Source organism: Oreochromis aureus, linkage group 17, assembly GCF_013358895.1.
Source record: "Oreochromis aureus strain Israel breed Guangdong linkage group 17, ZZ_aureus, whole genome shotgun sequence".
In the NCBI taxonomy this organism is placed as follows: Eukaryota; Metazoa; Chordata; class Actinopteri; order Cichliformes; family Cichlidae; genus Oreochromis; species Oreochromis aureus.
Genome location: NC_052958.1, coordinates 1,878,261 through 1,904,746, shown reverse-complemented (window position 1 = coordinate 1,904,746; position 26,486 = coordinate 1,878,261). Strand labels below are relative to the sequence as shown.

The 26,486-nt window shown below is 43.8% G+C and overlaps 3 protein-coding genes and 1 long non-coding RNA gene across 5 annotated transcripts in view; 2 read left to right on the top strand and 2 right to left on the bottom strand.

Annotated features, from left to right (window-relative positions):
- Positions 1 to 9,311, top strand: part of ano8b (anoctamin 8b) — a 38,346-nt gene extending 29,035 nt beyond the window's left edge. For both annotated transcript variants that reach the window (XM_031758684.2, XM_039600990.1), the window contains 7 exons: positions 1,147 to 1,394; positions 1,709 to 1,868; positions 1,951 to 2,334; positions 3,854 to 4,045; positions 4,235 to 4,366; positions 5,039 to 5,149; positions 5,468 to 9,311. In XM_031758684.2, coding sequence (XP_031614544.1) covers positions 1,147 to 1,394; positions 1,709 to 1,868; positions 1,951 to 2,334; positions 3,854 to 4,045; positions 4,235 to 4,366; positions 5,039 to 5,149; positions 5,468 to 6,217 — 1,977 coding nt within the window. In that variant the 3' untranslated portion in view covers positions 6,218 to 9,311. The remainder of the gene's footprint in view (positions 1 to 1,146; positions 1,395 to 1,708; positions 1,869 to 1,950; positions 2,335 to 3,853; positions 4,046 to 4,234; positions 4,367 to 5,038; positions 5,150 to 5,467) is intronic.
- LOC120433919 lies at positions 3,960 to 5,023 on the bottom strand. The gene is made up of 3 exons (XR_005608838.1): positions 4,750 to 5,023; positions 4,205 to 4,455; positions 3,960 to 4,069 (listed from the first exon to the last, which is right to left on the bottom strand). It is a non-coding gene; the product is annotated as an uncharacterized LOC120433919 (long non-coding RNA).
- A 58-nt stretch (positions 9,312 to 9,369) lies between the features above and the next one.
- dda1 (DET1 and DDB1 associated 1) lies at positions 9,370 to 12,910 on the bottom strand. The gene is made up of 5 exons (XM_039600991.1): positions 12,573 to 12,910; positions 11,927 to 12,007; positions 11,774 to 11,825; positions 11,578 to 11,639; positions 9,370 to 11,225 (listed from the first exon to the last, which is right to left on the bottom strand). The coding sequence occupies exons 1-5, from the start codon at positions 12,579 to 12,581 to the stop codon at positions 11,121 to 11,123; spliced, it is 309 nt and encodes a 102-aa protein (XP_039456925.1). The 5' UTR covers positions 12,582 to 12,910; the 3' UTR covers positions 9,370 to 11,120.
- A 2,418-nt stretch (positions 12,911 to 15,328) lies between these two features.
- On the top strand, positions 15,329 to 25,304 carry abhd8b (abhydrolase domain containing 8b). Its single transcript, XM_031758695.2, has 5 exons — positions 15,329 to 15,758; positions 18,695 to 19,504; positions 21,867 to 22,037; positions 22,414 to 22,630; positions 24,521 to 25,304. Exons 2-5 carry the CDS (start codon positions 18,705 to 18,707, stop codon positions 24,758 to 24,760), a joined length of 1,428 nt encoding a protein of 475 aa, XP_031614555.1. The 5' UTR covers positions 15,329 to 15,758; positions 18,695 to 18,704; the 3' UTR covers positions 24,761 to 25,304.
- The last annotated feature ends 1,182 nt before the right edge of the window (positions 25,305 to 26,486 follow it).

The window sequence follows — 26,486 nt, the reverse complement described above, 5'->3', positions numbered from 1 at the left end:
CAGTTATGTTTTAATGCAACTCAGTTTCTGTTTTTGTGGTTATTGACAAGATCAGACAAACAAAGAAACATTATTTGTTGGAAAAAACAGGAGATCACAGAGTTTAACCAGATTAAATAAGCAGCTTTATTTTGTAAAGCTAAATAAATCCTGTGTGCACAGACAGACACGTTCACATCCAATAAGAATCAAACATAAATGAAGGTCTACAGTGTTATTACACATGAATCCCAAAATGATAAGAGTATAGTTGTGTTCAGTTACCCGTTTAATCTTAATCTCTGTTATTGTCACGCATCATTTATATTTCTTCTCTCAGATTAGATTTTCAGAAACAAAGAACTTTGTCCTTGTTGGACTCACACATGAGATTAAAACGAATGAAATTATTTTATTTGTAGCCGTTCTGCTTCCCGTCAGTTCCTTTTAAAGCACAAACACGTTCCTGTTTTGGACGTCTCCTGTTCACCCACAGGTCAAAGTATTTAAACGAGGGACCGGGCCTCTGTGGGACCGTGGGAAGAGGTGCAGCCATGACAGAGCCGGGAAAACATGACAACTTTGATGCTTCTAGTCAGCTGTCCACAGATAAGCCTGTCACACGTCTTGACTGCTGCGTCTAAAGAGACTTTGTAGTTTCAAGACTGATGAACTTTTCACTCCACCCTGTGCTGCCACAGGGTGGAGGTTTAATTATTGGGGTGTGCATGTTGAATATTGTGCGTCACTTTGTGTCTCGGCTTGGTGAAACAGTGTAGTTGAGATCGGCGGTTCGTTCTTGTCAGCCGTGTGCAGCGAGGTCTGTAGGTGGGAGGCTGCTGGACTTTTTAGAGTTAGATTAGGACGTGACACAACGACTGAAGGATAAACCAGATCTGCTGCCTAACACAGACCTCAGGACCCCCAGTTACAGGGTCCTTCCCACTGCTTTGAATAGGGCGGAGCTTCCTTGAGCACACAGTCTGCATACACGTCTCTTTATTTGAAATGTTCTTCCCTTATTTTATGAAGACCTCTCTCTCTCTCTCTCTCTCTCTCTCTCTGCTCTGTCCACTGTAATCCATCCTGTTGTTTCTTTTCAATGCTCCAATCAGTCTGCTGTGATCTGTGAGTGCTGCAGCTGTTTCTCTGCCTTGTGTTTGTCAGATGCTGGCCACTCTACTCATCATACGCCAGTTCCTTCAAAACGTTAAGGAGGTGCTGCAGCCTTACCTGTATGAGCGTCACAAGCTGGGAGAGCTTACGCTGCGAGCCGTGTGGGACCTGCTGCTCTCAGTGCTGCTGAAATATGCCCGGCTGGCAGCTGGAAGAGCCATGGCATCTCCCACTGACCAGACCATGCCAGGACCCGGACTGAGGGGCACCAGGCCTGGAGTGGGGCAGCCAGAAAGAAGGTGGTGCTGTCAGCTGTTCAGTAAAGATGATGCAGTAAAGAAAGGATGTGCTGAAAGATCCGATTGTGTCGGTGTGGCGAACCGTGACGTTGATGCGTTTAGCTGTCATTCACACCAACACTTACTGCGTTAGTCACTACAAACAGAGCCGCTCGGGTTCAAACAGAACGACACATCGTCCTCTGCTATTGTTCACGCACCGCATGCAGTTATGATTCATAGCTATCAGACATCGAGTGCACAGACCACCAGAACGCCGCTGTGAGTGGCACACAGTTACTCTGACGTTTATCTGCCTCTTCACCTGCTCTCAGGGAAAAGAAGTGTCTGAACGGAGGATGTGGAGTGCCTGATGAGGAGGAGGGAGGTGAGAAGGACGAGGCTGACAGCGGGAGGTTCAGCGAAGGAGAGACGGAGGAGGAAAGTTTGATCGACTGCGGCTTGAAGCTGAGGAAAGTGAGCTTCATAGAGAAGGTACAGTGCCGTGTGACCTGCGTTAGTTTGTTCACGCTTTAGAGGTTGAATCACGTAACTGATCAGTGATGTCGTCGTTAAGGTGGACAGAAAGGCGGCGTGCAGTGGGCCCCCCGTGGACAGCAGCTTTCTGGAGGAGGGAAGCCCCACGATGGTGGAAAAGGGAATGGACCCGGCCTCGGTGTTCGAAATGTGCGACGACGACGACGACAACGGAATTCATGATGTGAAGGACTCGAGCGGGGGCGGGGCTGAGGCTGCTAATGCTGCCGCTGGTGCCGCCGCCGCCGCCCCGCTGCCTTCTGGATCTGAGGGCAGCACATCGCTGCGTCACAGAAGAAGAGGCCGGAGCGCCGAGAGGGTCGAGCCGAAAACGAAAAGGGAATCGTGGATGGATCCCCCAGAGGAGAGAGAGAGCACCACGCTCACCCAGGCGGAGATGGAGAGCTGCATGCAGACGTACTCAGTAAGTGTGCATATGTACTCACCCTGCACGTATCCTGTTACCCTGGGTGTTGTTCTCATATTTAATCTGTTATTACCGTCGTAGGAGATTATCATTTCCTCCTGTTTCCCAGCAGAAACACATCAGTGACAGTTTCAAACACAGACTCACTCTCTGGGCGGTGTTTACTTTGCTCTTTTTAAACTTTTTTATGCTTTTGAAACTCATTTTAATAGACTTGAAATAACTGACAGAAGGTGTCTGTGAAGGTTCTCAGTCATCCAGCTCATCCTAGTCTAAGGAGCTCGGAAAGAAAAGTGTCTGGACTTCTTCTCACCTCTCATCCAAGAAGCATCGTCAGTGAAAGAAACATCTATGTCCACTGTGGACGACCATCTTTGAACAGAGGCAGGGCTTAAAACACATCTATAATCCAGTTTTGAGATCCTTCCCAGACGCCTTAACATCCACTCACATCCTGGGCCCTTTGACCTCAGGAAATCACATGATAGGGTGGGGCTAGGTTTCACAGTCAGCTCACCCAAAACTTTGACTGATTGTGACCTACACCTGTTTTCACACCTTGGCTCGTGTGATTAGGTAGAGGATCAATAGGGGGTCCACGACCCTCTTGGGGACACTCCCACAGGGCTCTGGGACTGTCCACCAGTCGCTCTTAGAACTGAAGAAGCTTCTCGGATGAAACATCTTCAAGGAAACTTAAAGAAGTCCAGACTATTTTTTTTCCAAGCTCCTTAAACTACTGACAGAAGGGAAATGCAAAAGTGAGGTCAGAGGTCAAGTGTGACATATTTGGATCCAAACTGTAGTGTGATATTTAGTATCCCCATAGGGCAGCAGAATGTGAAGCATAGTTTTAAAGATCTGAGATTCTTTTGAAAGTTTGACCTCAGTTGACCTTGAAGAAGCGATCAGAGGTGATTGAGTAACGTGAAACTTAGAATCACTAAAAGCCTGCATAGATTTACATAGCTCGGTACAGCATTACTGTCACTTTGAGCTTCAGATCAATCCGAGTCAAATGTGATATTTTGAGCCTTTTAAAATCAGTACTTTACATATGTCGACCGATGTTGACTGTCCACCACACGTGTAATAATCATAGTTTCTAAGTCATAAGCCTTTTTATCATTTTTCTGACCAATAAATCGTTAAGTTGACCCTGCAGACCTCGGTAGATGTAAGCCACAGTTTGCTGGATTGTTAACATGACTCGACTCCACCCACCTGCAGAGTTTCATCACAGTTCATTCTAAACATCTAATATTTACAGGCAGAATGACACGTTCTCTATTATTCTCTTTATAAATTGGTCACATTTTGAATATGAGAACTACAACATGAATCCTACAGAACTCAAAAGGTTACAAACACTTGTATGACTGTCATATCTCATTATATCTTAAATATCTCATCTACAAATGACTTTAGTCCACAGAAAATGCAGCGTCGTCCTCAGCACGTAGTCACGTACTGAACAGACCGTGTTTGGCTCATTGCTCCACTTTGTCCTTCTTAGGACACTTTCCAAGACTACCAGGAGATGTTTGTCCAGTTTGGCTACGTGGTGCTCTTCTCCTCCGCCTTTCCTCTGGCTGCCATGTGCGCTCTCATCAACAACATCATAGAGATCCGCAGTGATGCCTTTAAGCTCTGCACCGGCCTGCAGAGACCTTTTGGAGTCCGTGTGGAGAGCATCGGCCAGTGGCAGGTAAGAAATGCACTGTGTGAACATCTAAAAGTGATGGATTTAAAGGTCAAGGGGAGTCGATTAACACACAAACGGCATTAATGTTAATAACCGAAGTTAATCAGTAATCAGAGTCTGGCTGAACTTGATTTAAGAGCAAAGTCAGAAAAAAATGGAAACCTGTTTTTTTTTTTTTTTCCCCGTTCACAGACTGCGATGGAAGCCATGGGCCTGATTGCCATCATAGTGAACTGCTACCTGATTGGTCAGTGTGGTCAGCTACAGCGTCTTTTTCCATGGCTCAGCCCTGAGATGGCCATCATCTCCATCGTCATCCTCGAGGTACCGCAGCTACTTCCTGCTCGTCAGTCGGAAACACAGCGGCGCTCTTTCAGCCGTTTCCCGTCACACAGTTTTCCTACCTGTAAAGACTGCGATGGACATTTAACAGAACAAACATTTACTCAAACCACTTCATCAGACGGTAAACTGTTTAACACCGAGATTCCACTTTCATGACACAACAGGAAATAGTTTACTAATAGGAGATTGGCGGTCACGTCATGACACGTGCTGTTATATTATAACTACGCATTTTATAGTTTTTGCAGTGAGATAATCTTTACTCGCTGACCAAAAAAACCCCTTTTGTGTAACAACTTATTCCAAAGTATCAAATCGCCCGTGCTGTTCAAAGCGATGACATCAAACCGGTTTTAACTCACCAAACGCATGAACAAAGGAACTGAAACCCTCTGTGCACAACGCTGCTGCTGCAGTTGTAACATATTTAGAAACTGGCTGTGCTTCACTGTGTGCCGGCCGTCTGCAGCCACAGAGGTAAACAGCCTGCAGCTCTGTGCTGCCCTGATAATGAAGATAGTTTGAGCCCAAACGTTGCGAGAATGACCTCAAGTGCTTAAAGAGGGTGTTTGAAGCACTGTGTCCTATTTACTGTACGTGAATTACTTTATAATTCTTTGACTTGTTTTCCACCTCTCTGTCTGTTTGCAGCACTTTGCCATCCTGCTGAAATACATCATCCATGTGGCTATTCCCGACATTCCTACGTGGGTCAAAGAGGAGATGGCTAAACTGGATTACCAGCGCAGGGAGGCCTTTAAGGTGACTTCAGGGAGTTTGAAGAAGCCCTTTAGTCTCCCTCATTAACCTTATGATGCTACAGAACTGCAGTTGTTTCTTTTTGGAAATAAATGACTAAAGTTGCTTTGATATTGTAGCAAAATGACTGTGTTACTGTAAAGTTGTCAGCTCTGCTGCACAACACAGAAAAAGAGATTAGCTTGTAGCTGCCCCGGGAGCACTAATGCAAGATTCTGACTGTAGTAAGGCTTTTTTAGACGTCGCGCTGCAGTATTGTAGTAGTTGGCTAGTGCTGATTCTTTGTGAATGCATTGTGAGAACGTTTCCCTTCCTCTGCAGAAGCACGAGCGGCAGGCGCAGCAGCATTACCAGCAGCTGCAGAGGAGGAAGAGGGAGGAGGAGGAGAGGCAAAGGCAGGCAGAGCACATGGCTCGCAGGGAGAGGGAGCGGGACGACAGCAAAGGCGACCCTTCGGGGGATCACCACCACGACAAAGGTCACGGCAGCAAATCACGTTCTGGGGGTGGAGGCGGAGGAGGGAGCGGCGGGTCGGACAAGCCCAAGAGGCCCAGCTCCCTGTTGGCCAATAATAACGTGATGAAGCTGAAGCAGATCATCCCGCTGCAGAGCAAGTTCTCCTCGGGTGGCGCCCGCTCCCCTCAGTCACCCACGGGCAGCGAGCCAAAACTGCCCGGCTTCTTGAGCTTCAAATTCCTCAAGTCGCCTGAGAATAAGAGGGAAGGTGCTGCGGCTTCTGCGGCCACCGGCGCCACATCCGCCGGCGCCACGGCGACAGCGGCGCCATCATCATCATCATTATCAGGTAGCAGCTCTCAGGAGCGTTCTCAGTCACCCAATAAAGCCTTCAACCCCGGGAAGTTGTTTAACTTTGGGAAATCCGAGGGAGGGACTTGCACGAACGGGGCTCCGCTGCCCCGGTCAGGAGAGGGGTCATCATCGCAGACGTCGGAAAGACAGCCTTCCCGGTCTGACTTGAATGGCGTTCCAGACGAGATCCCCTCACCCGGAGGGGAAGGCGCAGAGAACGGACATTCGTCAGACTTGGACGCGGCTGGTTTTAAAATCTAGAAAACAACAACAACAAAAAGCCCAACTTGTCTTTGGTTCCATCTCACCTGAACAGGTGACGTGTTTACTGTGAGGAAGGCCTGACCTGCCCTCTGTGCTGTCACAGGCCGGTGTACTCGGAGCTGAAGCTGATGAGACGAGACTGTTGTTCCGGTTTGGCTTTTTTGCTGCGAGACAAAAATAAATTAAAAAAAAGAAAGAAACAAAAAAACAGGCTTTGTAAGAAAGACGAAAGCCCATGACCGAGTACACACACACACACACACACACACACAAATATACAAATTCTTCCTTGTCTGCAATACATAAAGAAATGCATGAGCTGCGTTTCTAATATTTTTAAGCCTTTAAAGCAGAGCTGTGTTTCCTGATTTCTTCTTGTCAGAAATTGTAAACATCTCGTTGGCTTCACACCAACACGTGACAGTCTGTCGTGGAGGGGAGGAGTTTAAGGAGAAAACGCTTACATGGCGGTACGAACGGATCAGAGATTGTACATCAAATAATTACTGAGAGTGTTTTTTTTAGCTGTCACCACACAACGATCGTTAGAAATCAGTCTCATTTTTAAACTGCGAGGAGTTGTTGGGCCCTTCGCTTTCATACTGAAGCTGAAGAGTGGAAAAGCAATATGAGTCAGTGTTTTTGTTTTTTTATTAAGTGTCAATCATCGCATAAGCCCCTCCTTAACAGTCGCCCCTGATGTATCACCAGCTTTATTTTCAAAGCAGAGGTGAGGTCTGAGCTTTGCAGAACCCGGTTTGCTCGAATAGAAAGCGGTGAGCTTAGTAAGTCGTAAAAATCACAGTATTTTGGAAGAGCGAGTGATTTTCGAGGAAAAGGAGCAGAGATGCCCGTCGCATGCTGTTCTCCATCCGAGCCCGTAGAGCGCCTTGTAAACACAGATGGTGCCTCATTCCACAAACTCCAGCTAGACTTGGCAAACGAGCACAGAGTTAAAGAAGTAACATTTGCACTAAAGCCTGACGCCCTGCATAGAAACCACCTCGGCACAGAGGGCCCACACCAGCCTGCCTCATCATTATGCAAAAAACTGCATTTCTTTTCATTTCCTCCTTTCACATGGTGCATGCTGTCGGCAACAACGAGCTTTCAAAATATTCATGTTTTCTTTTGTTCTTGAACAGCTGTTTTTATTTGCAGATGATGGAAATTCCCCCTTTTTTAACCAGTGCAGAACTTTTCAGAATAAATGTTAACCCAAGACGTACAGTACTCTATAAAAGTTTTAGGCACTAAAACACGTGATGTCAGTTTACCTGACAGGAGTTCAGTAAATAGAAAAACCCTACATCAGCGAGAACATGATTTAATTACTTTTCCACAGTAGACTTGCCTGCAGCTGCAGTTCTTCATGTCGCTCAGTCATTATGGAGATCTTACCCAGAATCCTTCTCTGGAGTCGGGCTGCGTCTCTCCCTTCATGCATTTACTGACTTACTTGATGACATCACCATCAAGGTTCTGCAGGGACCAATGCATGTGTTGCAGGACTCCCTTTTCTCATTGAAGATACATTTTGAGGTCATCATCATTTTTCAAAAAGCAGGATGACATCATGTGATTTACAAAAACATACAAACATCTCAGAGTGCCTAAAACTTTTTCACAGTACTGTACTTTGCATATTGTTTGCATGATCCATGTATTTTCAACGAGCCCAGCACATCTACCCTTAGCTGGTATTTCACTTCTGCGGGGTCTCCAGAAGGTGGCGCCAGTTTATCCACATAAAATGATGACGTTAAGAAGCTGGTTATTTAGTCACCAGTCTACACCACAGGCAGCAAAATTAAAGCAGTCTGACAAGTTTGTGATGATGTGAGACACTGAGAGAGGATTCAGAGGCCGTCGCACTGTCGAGATACGGAAACATTAACTATGCATTTCCACACTTTCACCTCCGGCGAGGATTCGGGCAATAATACAGAGTTAAAGTTGACGTGTAGTACTAAAGCTCTACACTCACCCCCCACCCAACCTCAAACCCCAGTTCCACAGCATCATCCTCACCCAGACTCTATGCATTTTCCCCCCTTTATGTTTTAGTGTCAGCTCTCTCAGATCGCCTGTTTCCTATTTAATGTAAAGAACCTACCCTGACCTAAAATAACAGCCTCCATCGGCTAAACAGGTTTTTGTATTCTGTTGCAGCTTTAATGTGTTAGTTTTAAAAGTCTGTCCATTTTTCGCTCACATGCCTGCAGAAGAGACGAAAAATGTTCTTTCCGAGAGGCAAAAAGTTCTTACTGACATTAAATGCAATACCGAAATAGTCTGTGCAGTCATGTTATCATTTTTAGGAATATCATTTTGAGGCTAAGACAAACGTGACATCATCAGCGTCTGTGATCATGGGAGCAGCAGAGCGAGACGGTTATGACGTAGCTGAGCACAGTGTCATGAAACCCTTGTTATTCTTGCAGCATCAGGATTTCATGGATAAATGATTCATGGTGCATAAGAGTCCATTTATCATCATTTGAAAAAGTCCCATAGAGAAGCAGAACTTTGCGCTGAATAGATCTGCTGATGCCGAGCGGAGGTCACTTCCATGTGTGCATTCCCACCTTATTCAGGTAAAGCTGAAGAGCATCACAACAGAAATCGGCTTGTTACTTTTTTCATTTTGCAGCGAAACATGTTCTGCAACAGAGATCTGTAACGTTTGGAGGAACAGCAGCGTCACGGCGCAGGCATCGCCTGCATTAGGACCGAAGCTCGGACTCTTTATCAGAACAGCTTCTTTGAAAGGTTCGGAGATCGTCTGCCTCATTTGGAATAAGCAGGAAAGGACTGAATGGACGTATTAATGTTTCTGTGTTTCAGAGTGGATGTGAACAGGTGAGACTCTCACCGCAGCTACATTAAAGCCCGAGCCGAACCTCAAAGATGAGACATTTTCATGGAAGCCTCACTTACACAACATCATACGCTCTTCCAATGTACCACTGTACAAAAAAAGATCTTTTAAAGAAAAATACTGGGAAATGGGATTATTTATTTCTTTTAATTTATTTTGTCATATTTTTGTAAGACCTGACAAATAGTTAATAAAACTATTTCAAATGCATTCCATGTGCTGTGAACTGCTTTTTTACATTTTTGAAGTACCACATAAACCAAAAAAGTCTGTTTTAATCCAGTTTTATTTCAGCAAAGCTAAAAAGAACATATCTGATCTAACACATGTGGGGCAAGGCTTCGGGTGGTGTAGAACAGTCTATCTGAGCAGAAGCATAATGTGGTTTTTATACTTGAAATAACAAGACGGGATATTTACACTGTAGGTAGGAAGATGACTGACCGCACTGTCGACCCACAAAACAGGAAAGAGAGGAGGTTTCGTCGTGACTCAGCCGGGCAGTGATAGGAACAATTTTTTTAGAGGACAGGAAAAGAAAAGCTTTTTTGGGTGTTGCACAGTATATGGACACCAATACGAACTGAATGTCATACAAGGAACAAGGCAGGATGGCAGCTGCACTTTGCTGTGCATGCTTATTGTGCATTCTACGGCTGAAAGTATAATACTCTAAACCCCCCGGTGCTCATAACAGCCAGCTCTCAGTCGAGAAGGGGGAAATAAAATAAAAACCATCCAGGGCTGTCACAAAGATGAGACGAGCAGTAACGCTAACCCGGGCCCTGAGCTGGATCCGAATCGTGACGAGTCTTAAGGCCTCTCGGCTAATACCTTCCACACAAAAATAACACCCCCCCCCCAACACTTTATTTCTGGTCCAGGATTATAACATCCAGCCACTGAAACATTAACATGCAAGGCAAGATAACATCCACTGGACACTGGGGCTCTTCTCTACTTTATTCTGTAGTCTTTTACAAAAAGGCAGACACAAAGACACTAAATTGGATACGCTACTGTAATTATTTACACACGTTATGCATTCTTTTCCCTTTCCCACACGTTACTATAGATATTTCTCTTTAGTGTCTGTGCTGTTTCTGTATTTTCCTATTAAGACATAACAGCTTTCTTTTTCTTCTTACTCGCCTCGACCAGCCAGAGGGAGGAGCTAGACGCGACACTACTTCTCAGCCACGCCGACACAACATTAATCCTACAAGGATAGAACGCAGATATTAATATATTCACCATAAAACAAACAAAAGAAGCCACACGTTTAAAAAGGTGGGGATCCGGGAAGAGTCGCTTCTACTTTGTGCTGTTCTTCACAGTGCATTCTTGGTTCTGTCGATTCAAACAGTGTGGAAAAGAAGTCGCAATGCCCCCGTGTGGTTGCAGAGTGGGCAGTGAAACTGAGATGGTGGGCACTGTGGCTGGCAGGAAGCTCATTGCCATTTACAAACAACAACAAAAACATCATAAAATAAAATTAAAACAGTAACAAAATATTCACACAAATCAGAACAGACTGTCCGGATGACAGAGAGGCTACACGAGTCTTGTACCAGTTACATTTTTAAGAGTAGTGTCTGACATTTTCTGTCCAGTCCGTCTCATCTTAATCCTACGATCCACTCGCACGTACGGCACACGCGCAGTCTGCACTCACAGCTCAGCATGCACGCAAACATATACATGTGTACTGGCCCACATGGGGAAGAGCCAACATAATCAAAACACCAGTAATGATTTCCCCTCCACGACTTGAGATCATTTCTACCAATGTTATTTTCATACACCATAAATGGCGGCTTTGTGAATGGGAATTTCCCGGAATTCTCTCTGGAGTGACTTAACTGAATGCCAGGAAAGACATCCTGCTATAGTCCAGGAAAAACCAGGAAGTCTGCATGCAGGAGGGATTATCCTATGGTTTTGCTTAAATTGGCTATACCCCGTGGATGCAAACACACATGTATACACACACACACGCACACGCACTCAGACGCGCACTTATGAGTCCTCGTTCATCTCTTGGCTATCTGTCCTGGCGATCTTCCTCGGAGGCGCCGGGCTGTCACCCTCAGCTTGTTCCTGTTCCCTTTTCTTTGCTGCATTCTGTTTGACACAGAGGATTAACACAGGAATCAGCAAAATCACATCCTCTCTGTCTTTAAACACATGTCAGTGACAGAAGCACAGATAAACAGCTGCTTTATACCACATGATTATTTCAGCTAATAAAGACTCCTTACAAAGACTTTTGAATTTCAGGAGTGGGACCACAGCTCATACTCTCCTCTGCCAATTCCATGAATATATTTCCTTTCCTGCACTATACACAGCATTTAGTGAGGTTCTTGCATGAGTACCTGCTGACTGTTAAACCCTAACCCTAACCCTAATTGAGGATGTGGTCCCTGGCAGCGAAATAAGACTAGAGAGAAATTAAAGAACTGCACATGCTCACCTTTTTGTCCCACTGCTGGTGGAGGTAACGCAGGAGAATGTTGGTTTTTTCTGTAACAATGACTGTAAACGAACACATGCAAGATGTTTTACATACAAAAGACATGACGTACGGTGCTAGTTTAGCCACGGTTACTAAGTGTTTGAAAACACCACCACAGCAGAGAGGGTTGGTTTACAGTTTCAACTGTACTTACTCTGTTCAGAGGGGTATTCACGTGTTGGTAGGTACACGGAGGGCCTGCGGTTCTATAGGACAGATCAGAAAGAGGCTGTAAATTAGAGCTGTGCCTTCTATGTATGAGCAAACCTTTAAAAAACTGCATGAAGTGATTTTAAAGGCTACTTACAGATGCTTTACAAACAGAATCTGCATGAAACCTGCTGAAGTTGCTCTTATTGTAGACAGGAAGTCCTTTCAAGAAATCAGCCTGTGGAAAGAAAGTGAGGTGACTGTTAGACTCTGCAGCTCTGATTTCATTTGTCTTTCATCTTCAACTTGTTACGACTCCAAAGATCGCAAATCTCAAATCATCTGACTTTTAGCAGCCAGACTGCTGTAGTTTACTCGCGTCGGCTGACAGCAACAGTCTAAATCATCACCACCGACACGAGTGTATGTGTGCTTCTCTTAATGCAGATGCTGCTGAGCAGGTGACAGGTCCCTGCAGATGACTGGATACAGCATCCAGGGCGTTACCGCATCTTTCACGACAACAAACCTGCCGCCTCCCCCCGACCTCAACGTCGCCATTAACCTCCAAAGTGGATGCAATATCGCACAGTGTCCATCAAGAGGTTTCAAATGAGCAAGACAGAGCTGAGCAGCTCAGAGCACAAATCGATGCCGGCTTGGCCTTGAATACCAACAGGAGGAGCAGGTGTGGCTAGCAGCTAGCCGGTAGCCTCAGTTAGCTGGCTTACAATTACAGTATGCCTTATGACACCAGCTATACAGCTTAAACCACCGTAATAAACACAGGTTATGCGAACTACCTTCTCCATGATGGTGGCAGAAAGGTCCAACTGCCAAACGCCGACTTGTGGTGTGTGTTGTTCTGGTCGTGATGGCCGCGCTAGCTTACAGGCTAGGAAACCGAGACCGCTGTCCTACGTCCTTTTTGAAAGAAAAATTCACCGTCCTCAAACACAAGTTGCTGTTTCCATTTTACTTCCCAGTGACTGTGAAAAAAAATGACACTACGCACATTAAAAAAAGCAAACACACCAAAACGCTCAATACATGAGTTCGCAAAGCTAGTTACACAGGTCTTCCTCAGCTAGCATGATGGCAGCGACGCTTTTCTAGGCCACGCCCCAAGTAGCGCCTATTGGCTTATTCTTACTCCCACGTGGTAGTAGCTTGACCGGACAACCAATTATTAAAGACAACACAATTTAGCTCCTCCCTAAACCATTGACCAGGCAATCTCCTCCCCCTCATTGAGTTTCATTATGAAAACCATCACCACTATTGATCCACTATTGATCCGAGTCCATGATTGATGTCATCATGTGGAAAGCATTTTGGCGCACGTATCTCCTGCACGCGCTAATGTTTATGGGTGTTTGTATTAAAGGCTTCAGGAAACTGAAGGACTATTTAATTCTTTTCACTTTTATTGCAAGTTTACACAAGTCGAAAACTTCAGGTTGAAGGGTGACAAACCGAAAACTAGGGATAAAAAAAGGTTTTTCATAAGTCTTTCAGGCGCTGTTGTTCTTTTAAATCCTGTGTGTTTAAAGAGTGTAGCGCAAAATTGTTTTGGTTTTTTTAGCATCAGAAATATCTAATTTATGATGGGTGCACAGCAATCGCTGAAATCAAGGATCCACAATATCTTTATTCTCCCCAAGGGGGAATTTGTCCTAAAAAATCACACAACAATCAAGCAAAATGCAATAAATAGGCAATAAATATACAAAAAAAGCAGGACTGAGCATCATTAATATTAAGAATATAATGATATATTTTAAAGACTGCATGTCAGTATACTGTGTCTACACCCAGACTAATAAGGTGCTGTTAGGATCAGACAGAATAGACTGTGCCTTCTAACCTTATATGGGTGACAAAGGCCATTTTGCTGCACACTGTATACTTTGAAGTCTCTTAGTGTGTTTCTTAGGTTCAGTGACTTGTACCTGCACACAAAAGAGAAAGTCAGAATGGATTCAGTCAAACAGGAATCCATATGAGTAAAGAGGGCAGGAGTATTTACTTTGTCCAGGAGATGAGATTTAAATCACATGATGGTAGTGGTGCTTAAAAAGGGCCTTAAGAAGCACAGTTGAAGTGTCACACTATTGTACGCTTTATTTTAAACAGTGCTCTTGCGTAACATCATAGACTTTAAGGGAGATGTAAATTATAACTGTGCGTGAGTGGATTTGCCAGTCCTTCCGGTTTCTCGTGGTTTGCTGGGTCTTGGTTTCTGTATGTTCTCCCACCTCGCTGTCACCTGCCTCCTTGGACTCCTTACAAGTAGTTACATAGCAACAACAGCCATGGCAACTTCCACAGCAGCTCCTTATGATGCAGAAGGACAAAAAATAAAATAAAAATAAAACAAAATGCAAAGATAGAGAGAATATTATTTGTGTATGACATCTGTTTTCACTGTGACTTAAGAAGACTTGTGCAAAATATCTGAAGTATGTTCTAAGTTGGCTGATGGATTTAAATGGGGCTTCTGGATAACAGGGACACTTAAATTATAACTGGCTGAGTGGCTTAGTTACATAGCAACAGCAGCCACAGGGCCTTATGATGCTGGAGGAAAAATGCTAAGAAGATGGAGAGAGTATTCAGATTCACAAACTAATGAATTTAAGCTCTTTGAGATTGCTGCTGTCTTGAAGGATCACTGTACAAATGAGACTGAATTAAATTTAACTGAAGTGATTATTCTGTGCTTATGACTTCTCATTAACTGGAGGAGTCATCTGAAATATTCAAATCAATGACAAGACACTTTCAGAATTTGACCTTTCAAGTTAACCATTGTAAATCTAGCTTAGTTACCTTTAAAGTTATTTAAAGGTGAGGTGAAGGAGATATTATTAAAAGTGAATGAAAGAATTCTTGGTTTTGTTGAGCAAGACTGTCTAAGAAATTGACCACATTTAAAGAGAAACTGTGGCTCAGCTAAATTGTTTCCCTGATCAACAAAAGAAGAGAGAGAGAGACAAAGGGGTGTGGCAGAGAGAGAGAGAGAGAGAGAGAGAGCGAGAGAGAGAGAGAAGCAGACAGGATGCAAGGTAAAGAAAAACAAAGAGGAAGCGGTGAGGAAAGGTGGCAAGGAAGGATGGACTGAGTGCTTTTCTAAAAGTGTGCCAGTGGGTTTTGCTCAAAGAAAATGCTGTTTGACCCGATCAGTCTCTCTGTTTACACACACACACACACACACACACACACAGTAACGTGTTTTCATATCTTTGTGGGGACATCTCATTGACATAATGCTTTCCCTAACTGCTTACCCTAACCGCCCCCCCCGCTCTCTCTCTCTCTCTCACACACACACACACACACACACACACACACACACAAATCTAAGTCGACAACAAGATTCTTAATGTCAATTGTTCAAACATTTATGCTTATAGTACATTTTTATTTTCTTTTAGAAGAGGTGCAGGTTTCGTTGACCAGCCCCCCCCCCACACACACACCGTTCTTTACGTTTCTTTTTCGTTGCTTTTTAAATTGATTTAAATGTTAATCACTTTTACTTCACTGGCACCTTTTAGCTGGACAAACAGGTTTCTCTCCAATCGTCCGTCTGCTGCAGTCTCCCCTTACATAGCAGCAGGGGACATGCGTTCACTCCCACTAACAGAACCGGGAGCCCACGGTGTTTGTAAGACGCATCAGCTGTTGATGGATTAAAAGCATCCGCGGAGCTCCGGTGGGTTTCCGAGCGCACGCGCAGATATTTCGGCGTGGACGTGGAGTTTCTGGAGCGCGCAGATATGTGGATCTACCTGTGACCCACAAAGAGATGCGCTGTCAGTCGGCCGATACTGGCCGCCATGTGGAGGCTACCGACAGGGCAACAAAATCCAGATAAATTAGATTACTGGATTGACCGCAACAGATTATAGTTCTCCTACTTCCCCGATGCTTGACGAGAAAACAATCTGAAAAATTAGACGGAAATTGAGGGAATACAGGGAAAGGTAAGCCTGCTGATTTATTTGGTGTGTTTACCCCCCTTTTTTCTATGGACTGTAACTATTTAGATTATAAGGTAGTTTAAGGATTTCTGGCAGGAGGCAAGACGAAGGTCGCCATGTAAAGGTGAGCTCCGTCATTGAAGACGCACGGGTCAGTCGGTGTGAATAACGAAAAGGATTTTTTATTTGGCATTAAATTCTAGTGTCCCCTCAAAGAGAAACCTTCTGGCACTTGCTTCACCTGATGCACCAGACAGTGAGCAGTCTATTCAAAGAGCTTTTATTGTGTTTAGTGAATGGATGGGCCCAGCAGCTTTAAATACCAGGTACAAGACTCCTATTATTAGTAGTAGACCACAAGCCAAACCGTTAGAGATGGACTTTTGTTGTTTTGTTTTTGCTTAAATTAGTTCTTAATGATCACTTTATGCATTTGTTGTTACATCAAACTGCTTATAAAAATGTATAACTTACTAACATAACAGATTTCAAAGCTTCAGTCTGATATGTGATTCCAGTTGTGTCAAACATGGATCTTTAATGGTACAGCACAACTAATACACTTGATTAAATAAACAAGTGTGGGACTATAGCAACAGTGAAGCTAATGCAGTTGTTTTTAATCCGAATTACAGTCTCTACTCGTTTTTCTGGGCACCAGTCCCTACTGTGATTGTGTCTAACCTGCATGCAACGTTATATAACAGCCAGTCACAGTCTTTGACAACAGGGCCCGAGCAGAAACTTTAGCAAGAAGCAAACTCACTAATAGGGACGACTTTAATCAGGTGATATTTAAATGGACGGCACAGCCAGAGGGAGCATGTTGTGAATATCACTGGGAAGTTTTAGCAGCCTGGCCTCTGACCATAAGTTCATCATTGTTAAATCAATAGATAGTAACACCCTGGCTGTACTTTGCATTAAAAATATACTTTTATGTGTGACTTTGTGTTACAACATGTAAAAAAAAGAGCTCAAACGCAGTCCTTCTGGGTTAATGCCTGAATGTGTCCTGGTTGGTGGTGGATTCAAACTGCTCTGTTTTAAGACATTCTTTGTGTTCAGTCCTTTTACATCAGGGGTGTCAAACTCATGGCTCGGGGCCACTTGCGGCCCACGTCACTTGCAGGTCGTATATTGACGTAAGGAAACATAATGCAATTTGAAGGGACTTTTATGGTTAGGGAGGATTTGTTTGTTGTGGAGTGCGATGTTAAAATAAGTTCCAAAAATGATTCAATATGAAGCCAACATGGGCAGAGAGCACAAACATGCAGAGGGATCCGCTGTGTTAGTTCAGTGAGACAGTCACAAACTCATGTGTCACTTATGTCTGGATTCTGATTTTGTTCAATACAAATAAAATCATTGCAGAAATGCTGCCGCGTGTGAAAGAGAGGACCGATGTGTTTATTTGGTATTTCAATCAAAGGCTTTAGAGTTTGCAGTTTTGTCTTGTTAAACAATATTTGAAATGTAAATTCTGGTGAGGGGGGATCGGACTATGTCACGGGGGGCGTGGTGGATGGATAAATGTTTATTTTTTATGTTTGTAAGCTGGTTTAGGTTATGGTCCAGCCTCACCAGTGTTTTATACAAACGGAACAGGAAATAAAATGCGTCACTCCTTCTGCCTGATCAAAATGATGCCTTTTGTTGTGAGATGGATGGGTGACCTACACTCATGTGAAAATGTCACTCTCAGCCTCTTCCTGTCAGTAAACGCAGCACCGCACTGTTATTTGGAGAGTGGATGTGCCAGTATAAGCAGAAAGGGCTAAAAGGGCCAGCCAAGCAGGAATATTGTTTTACATTGTGTTTATAATCCCCACATGAAATCAGGAGCTGATGTAAAGTTGAGAGAAAAATGCAACAGTTCACACAAAGTATAAAACTGTCTCTGCACAGTGCCATAGTTTCCTGTTGTCATCCAGAGATAGACAGATTGTGCTGTGTGGACTTAAACAGTGAGACTGAGAGTATAATCCTTTCTAGCAGGGAGGAAGGTAGGATAATGCAACCAGCAGAGACGCTTGCAGACCCTGCACGGCTGCTGTGCTCCTGCCATAGCAGATAATCAACCAACAACTGATACTGCAGGAGCAGCTGTATATTGCACAGCAACAACCTTTTTGGGGACTTTTTAGTTACAAAATTGTTGCAGAAGTTTCAAAAGAAGCAAGGAAGTAGATAGGTGGTTGTATTGTTATAGAAGAATATGGTATACAGTAGAAGACGAAGCGCTAATGTGTTTTCTATATGAGCTTAATTTACACCAAAGTAACACTCTGGCTTTTCTTTATTCTTGAATATCCTTCAATAATCACTGAGCAACGCTTCAAAAAAGCAGCTTTAATCATCGATGGGTTGTTGTGTGGTTTTAACCAGTAGCACTGCTGCGTGTTGCTCCTGCAGAGCGATCACATGGTGGACAGCTTTAACTCAGGGAGCTATTACCGTCCGTTCACATCTATTAATACCACGAAAGGCCGTGCTGAGTAAAGATGGTGCTCAGTTACGTCTGACAGAAAGTAGCAGGGCTTTAAGCTGTAATCAGATGCCGGGTTGTAAAGGCACCCGAACTTGTTTATCTCTCTGAATGGTACATTTAAGCTTCCCAGATACTCAGTTGATGTAGAGATGTCTTAAATGACATGTAGCATATATTTATTTAATATTTGCCATTTAACTCTGCTGTTTCTCCAAATGCATGTTTGATGCATGTATGCATGTATACTGTGCCTTCATCTCCTCATATTCATCTTCCAAAGCTAATTTCTAATGACATGAGCAGAGAATGATTTTGCCATGTTTTTGTGTTCTTATTCTAACTTAACTAGAGAGCTTGCTTGTATGATTCAAGTTCACATTGCTGCCTGTCTGCATCTCTTCAGTTCTGATTTATGTGGGTTTTTATGTGACTATATTCCCTGCAGACTGGCAGCCATGCTGACCAGCTTTCTGGAAGGTCTGCTCTGCTGCTTCACCTCAAAGTCGACCAATATTGTGGTTCCTGTAGAAACTTCAGAACCTGCTGATGGCTACGAGTTTGTGGAGGTAAAACCGGGCCGCATCCTGCGAGTTCGGCACATTACCCCCGACAGGCCGGTGGTGGAGGAGCCCACCGGGCTTGGTGGGAGTGTGAGCTGCAAACGAAAAATCACAGTTTACCGTAATGGACAGCTGTTCATTGAGAACTTGGGTGACAGGGCGAGCGCAGAGCTGAAAAGCTGCCAGAATGGAGAGACAGAACCCAACAGCACCGTGGAGGTGGAACTGACGGACTGTGGTAAGTTGTCGCCGCCCGTCAGCATTCCTGAGGCGAGATCAGACTCTGTCACGGCTGGAAACAACGGCGCATCTGAGACAGCAGCAGCAGCAGGTGAGGCACCTGCTGCTGGACAGACTGACCAATCTCAGCAACCCAGGAAGCGCAGGCGGAAGCCAAAGCGCACTGTGGTGATCGACTGTGAAAGGAAGATATCAGCCTGTAAAGGGACACATCCAGATGTGGCGTTGTTCTTCATTCACGGAGTCGGAGGGTCGCTGGATATCTGGGGAGGCCAGCTGGACTTCTTTTCTCGGCTGGGCTACGAAGTGATTGCCCCGGACCTGGCAGGACACGGAGCCAGCTCAGCACCGCAGATCCCTGCAGCGTACACTTTCTATGCGCTGGCTGAGGATATGAGAATCATCTTCAAGAGATATGCTCGGAAGAGGAATATCCTCATAGGACACTCTTACGGGTGAGTTCCAGATCACAGCGTTCAAACAGAACACGGTGCCAGAGGTCATCCAGAAGTGTTCAGGAAACATCCTCAGCGCCTCTTTGTTTCAGTCATTTATCAGGCAAAGATCTGAGATCTTACTGGAGGTTCTTAAATACGAGTATTTCTCTGCAGTTTCATGTCAGTTAAAATTGAACATCTTTAGATTTCATGAAGTTAGTCAGATAAAACAAGAATTTTATCAAACCAAACTTCATTTACAAAGCACTTCAACAGCCACAGCAGTTATAGAGTGCTGACGCAAAAATTATTAAATACATTAAAAACAATAAAAAGTACAAAAATGATGCCAATTAAACTACAATAAAAACAAATAAGATGATCAAAGACCTATGGGGGATGAATTTTAAAAATAATTCTAAACTAATTCTAAAAATAGGTTTTGTTTAGACAAGTCATACTAAACTATGGAAGAGAAAGTTGCCATAAACTGTTAAATTTATATAATTAGAGCTATAACTAAAAACAAAGCGTATACAGATTAGTCATTTAGTATGTGAATAACATCCATCCATCCATCCTCATCCGCTTTATCCGAGGCCGGGTCGCGGGGGCAGCAGCCTAAGCAGAGAAGCCCAGACCTCCCTCTCCCCAGCCACCTCCTCCAGCTCATCCGGGGGAACACCAAGGCGTTCCCAGGCCAGCCGAGAGATATAATCTCTCCAGCGCGTCCTGGGTCTGCCCGGGGCCTCCTCCCGGTGGGACATGCCCGAACACCTCACCCAGGAGGCGCCCAGGGGCATCCTTGTCAGATGCCCGAACCACCTCAACTGGCTCCTTTCGATGTGGAGGAGCAGCGGCTCTACTCTGAGCCCCTCCCGGATGGCCGAACTTCTCACCCTATCTCTAAGGGGAGAGGCCAGCCACCCTTCGGAGGAAGCTCATTTCTGCCGCTTGTATCCGCGATCTCGTTCTTTTCGGTCACTACCCACAGCTCGTGGCCATAGGTGAGGGTCGGGACGTAGATCGACCGGTAAATTGAGAGCTTCGCTTTTACACTCAGCTCCCTCTTCACCACAACGGACCGGTGCAGCGTCCGCATCACTGCAGCCGCAGCACCAATCCGTCTGTCGATCTCCGGCTCCCTTCTCCCATCACTCGCGAACTTAAACTCCTCCACTGAATAACATATATGTTTAATTTAAAGGGACTTTCCAGTCTAACTAAATAAACACTCAAATGATTCTTTGCCCTCATAAGCATGAAACAATAACTTTGAGTAAAATACAACAGAATGAAATGGTAAACAGACTGGTTCTAATATAGTGCTTTTCTACTCCACTGAGCACTCAGGTAGCTTTATACAACTTGCATAATTCATCTAAGCACTTTTTTCTGTGCATATGTGCTTTCTAACTAACATTCGCACTCGGATGGATGCATCAGAGAACAACTACAGTTTATTTATACAGCACCAAATCACAACAGCAGTCGCCTCAGGGTGCTTTATATTGTACAGTAGATTCTACAATAATACATACAGAGAAAAACCCAACAATCATATGACCCCCTATGAGCAAGCACTTTGGCGACAGTGGGAAGGAAAAACTCCCTTTTAACAGGAAGAAACCTCCGGCAGAACCAGGCTCAGGGAGGGGCGGGGCCATCTGCTGCGACCGGTTGGGGACTAACTTGAGGTTAGTATCTTTCCAAAGGATATTTGGCATCACCCACAAACCACCAACCTTCCAGTTAGTATGTATGACCTGCTCTGCCTCCTGAGCCTGTAAACTGAATGTATGCCCATCAGGTGAACTTCTTTTGACCAGATTCTAATAAATGTAATTTTGTTACATTGTACCTATGTAACAAAATTACATGGAAAATTTACACGTAATCAAATTCCTGTAATTTTCTGAAATTAAATGACTTGAAGTCAGCATTTTGTGCATAAGTAAATCTTTGAGTGTAGTGAATATAAATAATGCTAAATTTGATTCTGTCTGTTATTTATCCTGGTCTTATGCTACACTAACTTCCTTTTACTTCCTGTATAGCCATTAAAATTGGTGTTATTGTTGTGATAATTATTTCACTGTTTTCTAATCTATATTTAATCCAGACTTTAAACACTTGCAGTGCTGTCTTGTGAAAATGTGAGCAAGTGAAAAAGTGGGGCACAATATTTGGACCCACACATAAAAAAGGCCAACTCTTCACCCTCCTGTCAGACCATAGATCTATTCAAACAGATTAAAAAGCAAAAGAAAGTTTTAACATCCCCTGAACAGTTAGTTTCATTTCAAAGATGACTACCACATCATGATTACCTCGTTTTTTCAGTCTGTCCTGTAACCGGCCTTTTGTTCTTTTTGTGTAGTGTGTCGTTCTGCACGTTCCTGGCTCATGAATATCCAGAACAAATTCACAAGATGGTGATGATCAACGGTGGCGGTCCCACAGCTCTGGAGCCCAGCCTCTGCTCCATCTTCAACCTGCCCACCTGTGTGCTTCACTGCCTCTCCCCGCTGCTCGCCTGGTGCTTCCTCAAGTAAGACAGCAAAACTGAAAGGTCGTCACTAAAGGCCATGACTCAGTTTGTTTTCTGTTTCTCTAAACAGTTGAAGTTCAGGTTTGTAGCCTCCTAAACATAAAAGCTTTAACGCAATAAGCACAGTCAGATGAAACGAGATGGTCAAATGTACAGAAGAAAGAGAAAGAGCAGAAAGTATAAGTAAGAGAGTTTGACAAAGAAATAAAAGAAGTACAGACAGTAAAACTGTCTGCAGTAGTATTAAATGTAAATCATGTTTAATGTATGTGTAATATCGTGTATCTAGGATAATTCTTCCCATGTTTCATTTGCTGTTAGATTAATGTTTAAAATAATAATTTCTTCTTTGGTCTAAATGTCGTCTACTCTGCAGGGCGGGGTTTGCTCGGCAGGGCGCCAGGGAGAAGCAGTTGCTGAAAGAGAACAATGCCTTCAATGTGTCGTCTTTTGTGTTGCGTGCCATGATGAGCGGGCAGTACTGGCCTGAGGGGGACGAGGTCTACCACGCTGAGCTGACAGTGCCCGTCCTGCTGGTGCATGGCATGCATGACAAATTTGTCCCTGTTGAAGAGGACCAACGAATGGCAGAGGTAAGAGGGGGGTCTCCAAGGCCACACTTCCAAATGAAGCTATTATTATTATAAATAACAGACTGTGGACTGAAAACATCATTTCACGGTGAAAAAGATAAGAAATGTGTCCCAGTTTGGAAAGAAGAAAATCCAGTTAAAAATCTTCATTAAAGCAGACGTTCAGCTTTATTTATACAGCACCAAATCACAACAAAAGGTGCCTAAACATGCTTTATATTGTAAGGTAGCGACACTACAATGATACGAAGAAAACAGAGAAAACCCAACAATCATCTTACCCTTCTTAGAGCAAGCGCACTGGTGACAGTGGGAAGGAAAAACTCCCTTTTAACAGGAAGAAAGTTCCAGCAGAACCAGGCTCAGGGAGGGGCGGGGCCATCTGCTGCGACCAGCTTTGGTGATTGGAGGAAGACAGGACAAAGCTGTGCTGTAGAAAAGCATCATAATTTCACAGTTATGTAATATAAGAAAAAGCACCTGCTGGAGGAATCATCACCTTTCTTTGTGTTTCAAACTGAACTCCCTGGTGAGTTCAGTTATAATCTCTTTGCCTGATTTTTCTCTCTGCTGAGAATAGCTGCTCTGCAACACGGCGATGAAATTAGCAGCTTCAGAGCGAGATAGTTCCCTCAGGGGTCGGTAATCAAAGCAAATACAGAAATATGATTATAATTCTCAGGTGGCCAGAAAAGCAACTGAACACCACAAATGAATCAGTGCTTTGCTAAACGAGCAGCAGTTTGCAAACAAATTCACTGTAACAAGCTGAAATATGAAATCATGTCAGAGATCTGTTTGCAGCATCCAGTGAACGTTTAAAAAATCAGCTGCTTTAACAAATTCTCAGGTACTCTAGCAGATCATTACATGAAGGAACCTTTTAAAAACAAGCGCGTCCATGCTCACAGGTGTACACACGGGGGCTCACACACACAAACTACACCCTTTTTGGCTCCTACCTCAAAGCACACTGTGCGCTGTCGCTCTCACGTGCTGCACAATAATGTTTAATATTTAGTATTTACTGTTATATTCCCACAGATCATTGTGATGTTGTTTATTCTATTGCTCTCGTTTTCTTCTGCTTGTTTTCTTTTTTCTTTCTCAACAGGTGATCCAGGTGATTGATATATGGTAAATGGTAAATGGCCTGTATTTGTATAGCACTTTACTGGTCCCTAAGGACCCCAAAGCGCTTTACACATCCAGTCATCCACCCATTCACACACTGGTGATGGCAGCTACATTGTAGCCACAGCCACCCTGGGGCGCACTGACAGAGGCGATATATGTATTTTTTGTCTGCTTATTCTGTTGGTTTTTGTTTTTTGCCCTTTATCCCCGTCCCTCTTCTCCGCTGTTTTTTCCCCCTCTTTCTTTCTCCCTTTTCTTTTCCTCATTCAAGTCTGTCCCGTATTTAGCAAGTGAAAATAAAAATAAAATAAAATAAACAATAAAAGGTGAATCAAATAGACCAATACGGCAAGGCTGGGATGGTCCATTTGGTAAAGTAAATCCGTTGGGCATCTTTCTTCGCCTTTAGACAATAATTCTGATGGCAAAAGAGCCAAACGGGACAGGCAAAAACAAAAAACAAATTCTCGGGTAAACAACAGCCAAAATGATGATGCAGCGGCTGAACTTCACAGACTGATTCATGAGAAGAGACACAGAAATTCATTTAAATGCCAAATTGTGCCCTTCTATGAACTTACACACATACTGTGGTTGTTTACCTCCCACAGCTTTGTTTGGATTAACACTTTGACTCTGATTCATTCATTTAAACTGTAGTTTGTTATTTGCAGAAATATTTGACAATATCATTCAGAAAGTGTCGAGCCGGTGACGAGTCTAACGTTTATTCTTATCCTTATTTTTTATCAGATACTTCTAATGGCGTTCCTGAAGGTCTTGGAGGACGGCAGTCACATGGTCATGATGGAGTGTCCGGATCCTGTTAATACGCTCCTGCATGAGTTCTTCCTCTGGGAACCGCCGACCCTCCCAGCGCCAAAGAAAGAGTCCAAAACCCGTCCAGAGACCGCTAAAGCTCGAACTGATAACGCTCAGGCGATAGCTGAGCCCAGCAAGGCCCGGCCTGCGACTGCTAAACAAGCCCAATGAAGCGGCAGCAGGTTCAGATCAGTGCTGAAACACTGGTTGTTACGGTGACTCGAGCCAGTCGGTGCATCCCGAGCAGCCGAGCTGGTGCGAGATGTTGAACCTGATGATGAGCCAGATTATCTGAACTGGTCCTGCTGGAGGCGGGACACTCTGCAGACGTCACTGATTCCAAATAAACTCCCGCCATCTAACACAGCAGCGAGGACGCGTCTGTGCCTTTAAGTGTTGCATAGTGACGGTACCTGGATCAGAGAAGCACAAATGGAAACAGCCATGAAGGCAACGATGAAAACAGCTGCCACGTGGGAAAGATGGTAACCCGGGACAAGAACATGTGGCTCCTGGTTGAGCACAATCTGTAAATTAACAGCTGAGACTCAACCTTATGAAATGTAGCTGGATAGTCAGTTAGCCTTTTTTATTCCTCATAAGTATTGCAAACCTTACCTGTTGTAAAGGTAAGCATGTGAAAATAACACAATGCCATACGCAAAATAACAAATTGGGAAGATGTTCTTTGATAAAAAAGCTCGTCCACTGGCCTTTTTCTTCTCTCTTAAAATTGAACCAGAATATCTTCACACTGTGCACTGATGCATGAAGCTTTATCTCATGCTCAGTGCAGCTATGAAAGCAGCTGCTTCTGGTATTTAATAGAAATGCATTAATGGGGTGTAATAATAGGGGAGACTTGTCAAGCTGAAAAAGTGAAAAGGATCCAGAAAGAAGTGAAAGTAAGTTTGCTACTTCTGAGACATCAAGAAAATGATGTTCAATCGAGTGTGCACTGCTAAACTCAGCAATAACTGCAGGTCATCACTGAGTCCCAGAGGTGGGACCAAGTCATTGTTTTGCAAGTCTCAAGTAAGTCCCAAGTCTTTATCCTCAAGTCACAAGTCAAGTCTCAAGTAAAGTCAAGCAAGTCAGAGTCAAGTCGCAAGTCAAGACAGACAACTTTCAAGTCAAGTCCCAAGTCCGAAACTTTCAAGTCCTTTCAAGTCTTTTTTTTAACCCTCTGGGGTCCCGGGTATAATTGGCCGTTCTTGACTACTTTTGATTTTACTTCTATATTTCACTTTTAAAATATGTTTTTCTTGCCTTGTTTGGTATCATTATTTACAGCACAACCTCAAATATCTGAAATTTGAGTTATTTTTTTCATTTTGGTATACTATATTAGCACAGTTGATCTAAATTCAGACAAAAATTCAGAATCCGAGTAGAAAAAGTTATATTTTTTACATGTTTAACGAATCATTTTCATAACTTGAAATGCAAATAGAAATTGTACATTTCTAAAAATTATGCACAAGTTTTGCAAACAACAAAGTTATATGGTACTATTTACCTAAAAATGCAGCCAAGGCCTCAGGCGTTTTTTATATAACCATTTAAATCTATTTACAGAACAATCAGGTGTGCTGCATCAAATAAGAAGGCACACAAATTATTTGTGCCAGTCCAAAAAATGTAGTTTGTGTTCAGTATAAGACAGAGGAGAACACCACAGGCCTAAACCCTGCAGGTCTGACAACTGGAGGTGCATCAGTCCAGTTTTCTATGTGGAGACAGCGTTTACACTGGAATCTGCCTTTGACAGCTTTTTTAGATCAAATATGAAATTCAGCAGTCTAACCGACACACAATACAAAACAATAACTACACAACAAACTAACTACAGCCTCCAAACACGCTAAACGTCACTAATGTCTCACATATGAAAACT

What these genes read in the sequence shown, in the direction of transcription:
- abhd8b (XM_031758695.2), top strand. Translation starts at nt 18,705, where the DNA reads ATGCTGACCAGCTTTCTGGAAGGTCTGCTCTGCTGCTTCACCTCAAAG. An exon ending in CTCATAGGACACTCTTACGG is followed by an intron (nt 19,505 to 21,866) that starts GTGAGTTCCAGA and finishes CTTTTTGTGTAG; the next exon opens with TGTGTCGTTCTGCACGTTCC. An exon ending in CTCGCCTGGTGCTTCCTCAA is followed by an intron (nt 22,038 to 22,413) that starts GTAAGACAGCAA and finishes TCTACTCTGCAG; the next exon opens with GGCGGGGTTTGCTCGGCAGG.
- dda1 (XM_039600991.1), bottom strand. An exon ending in ATTCTGTTTGTAAAGCATCT is followed by an intron (nt 11,826 to 11,926) that starts GTAAGTAGCCTT and finishes TCTGTCCTATAG; the next exon opens with AACCGCAGGCCCTCCGTGTA. An exon ending in TGAATACCCCTCTGAACAGA is followed by an intron (nt 11,640 to 11,773) that starts GTAAGTACAGTT and finishes GTTCGTTTACAG; the next exon opens with TCATTGTTACAGAAAAAACC.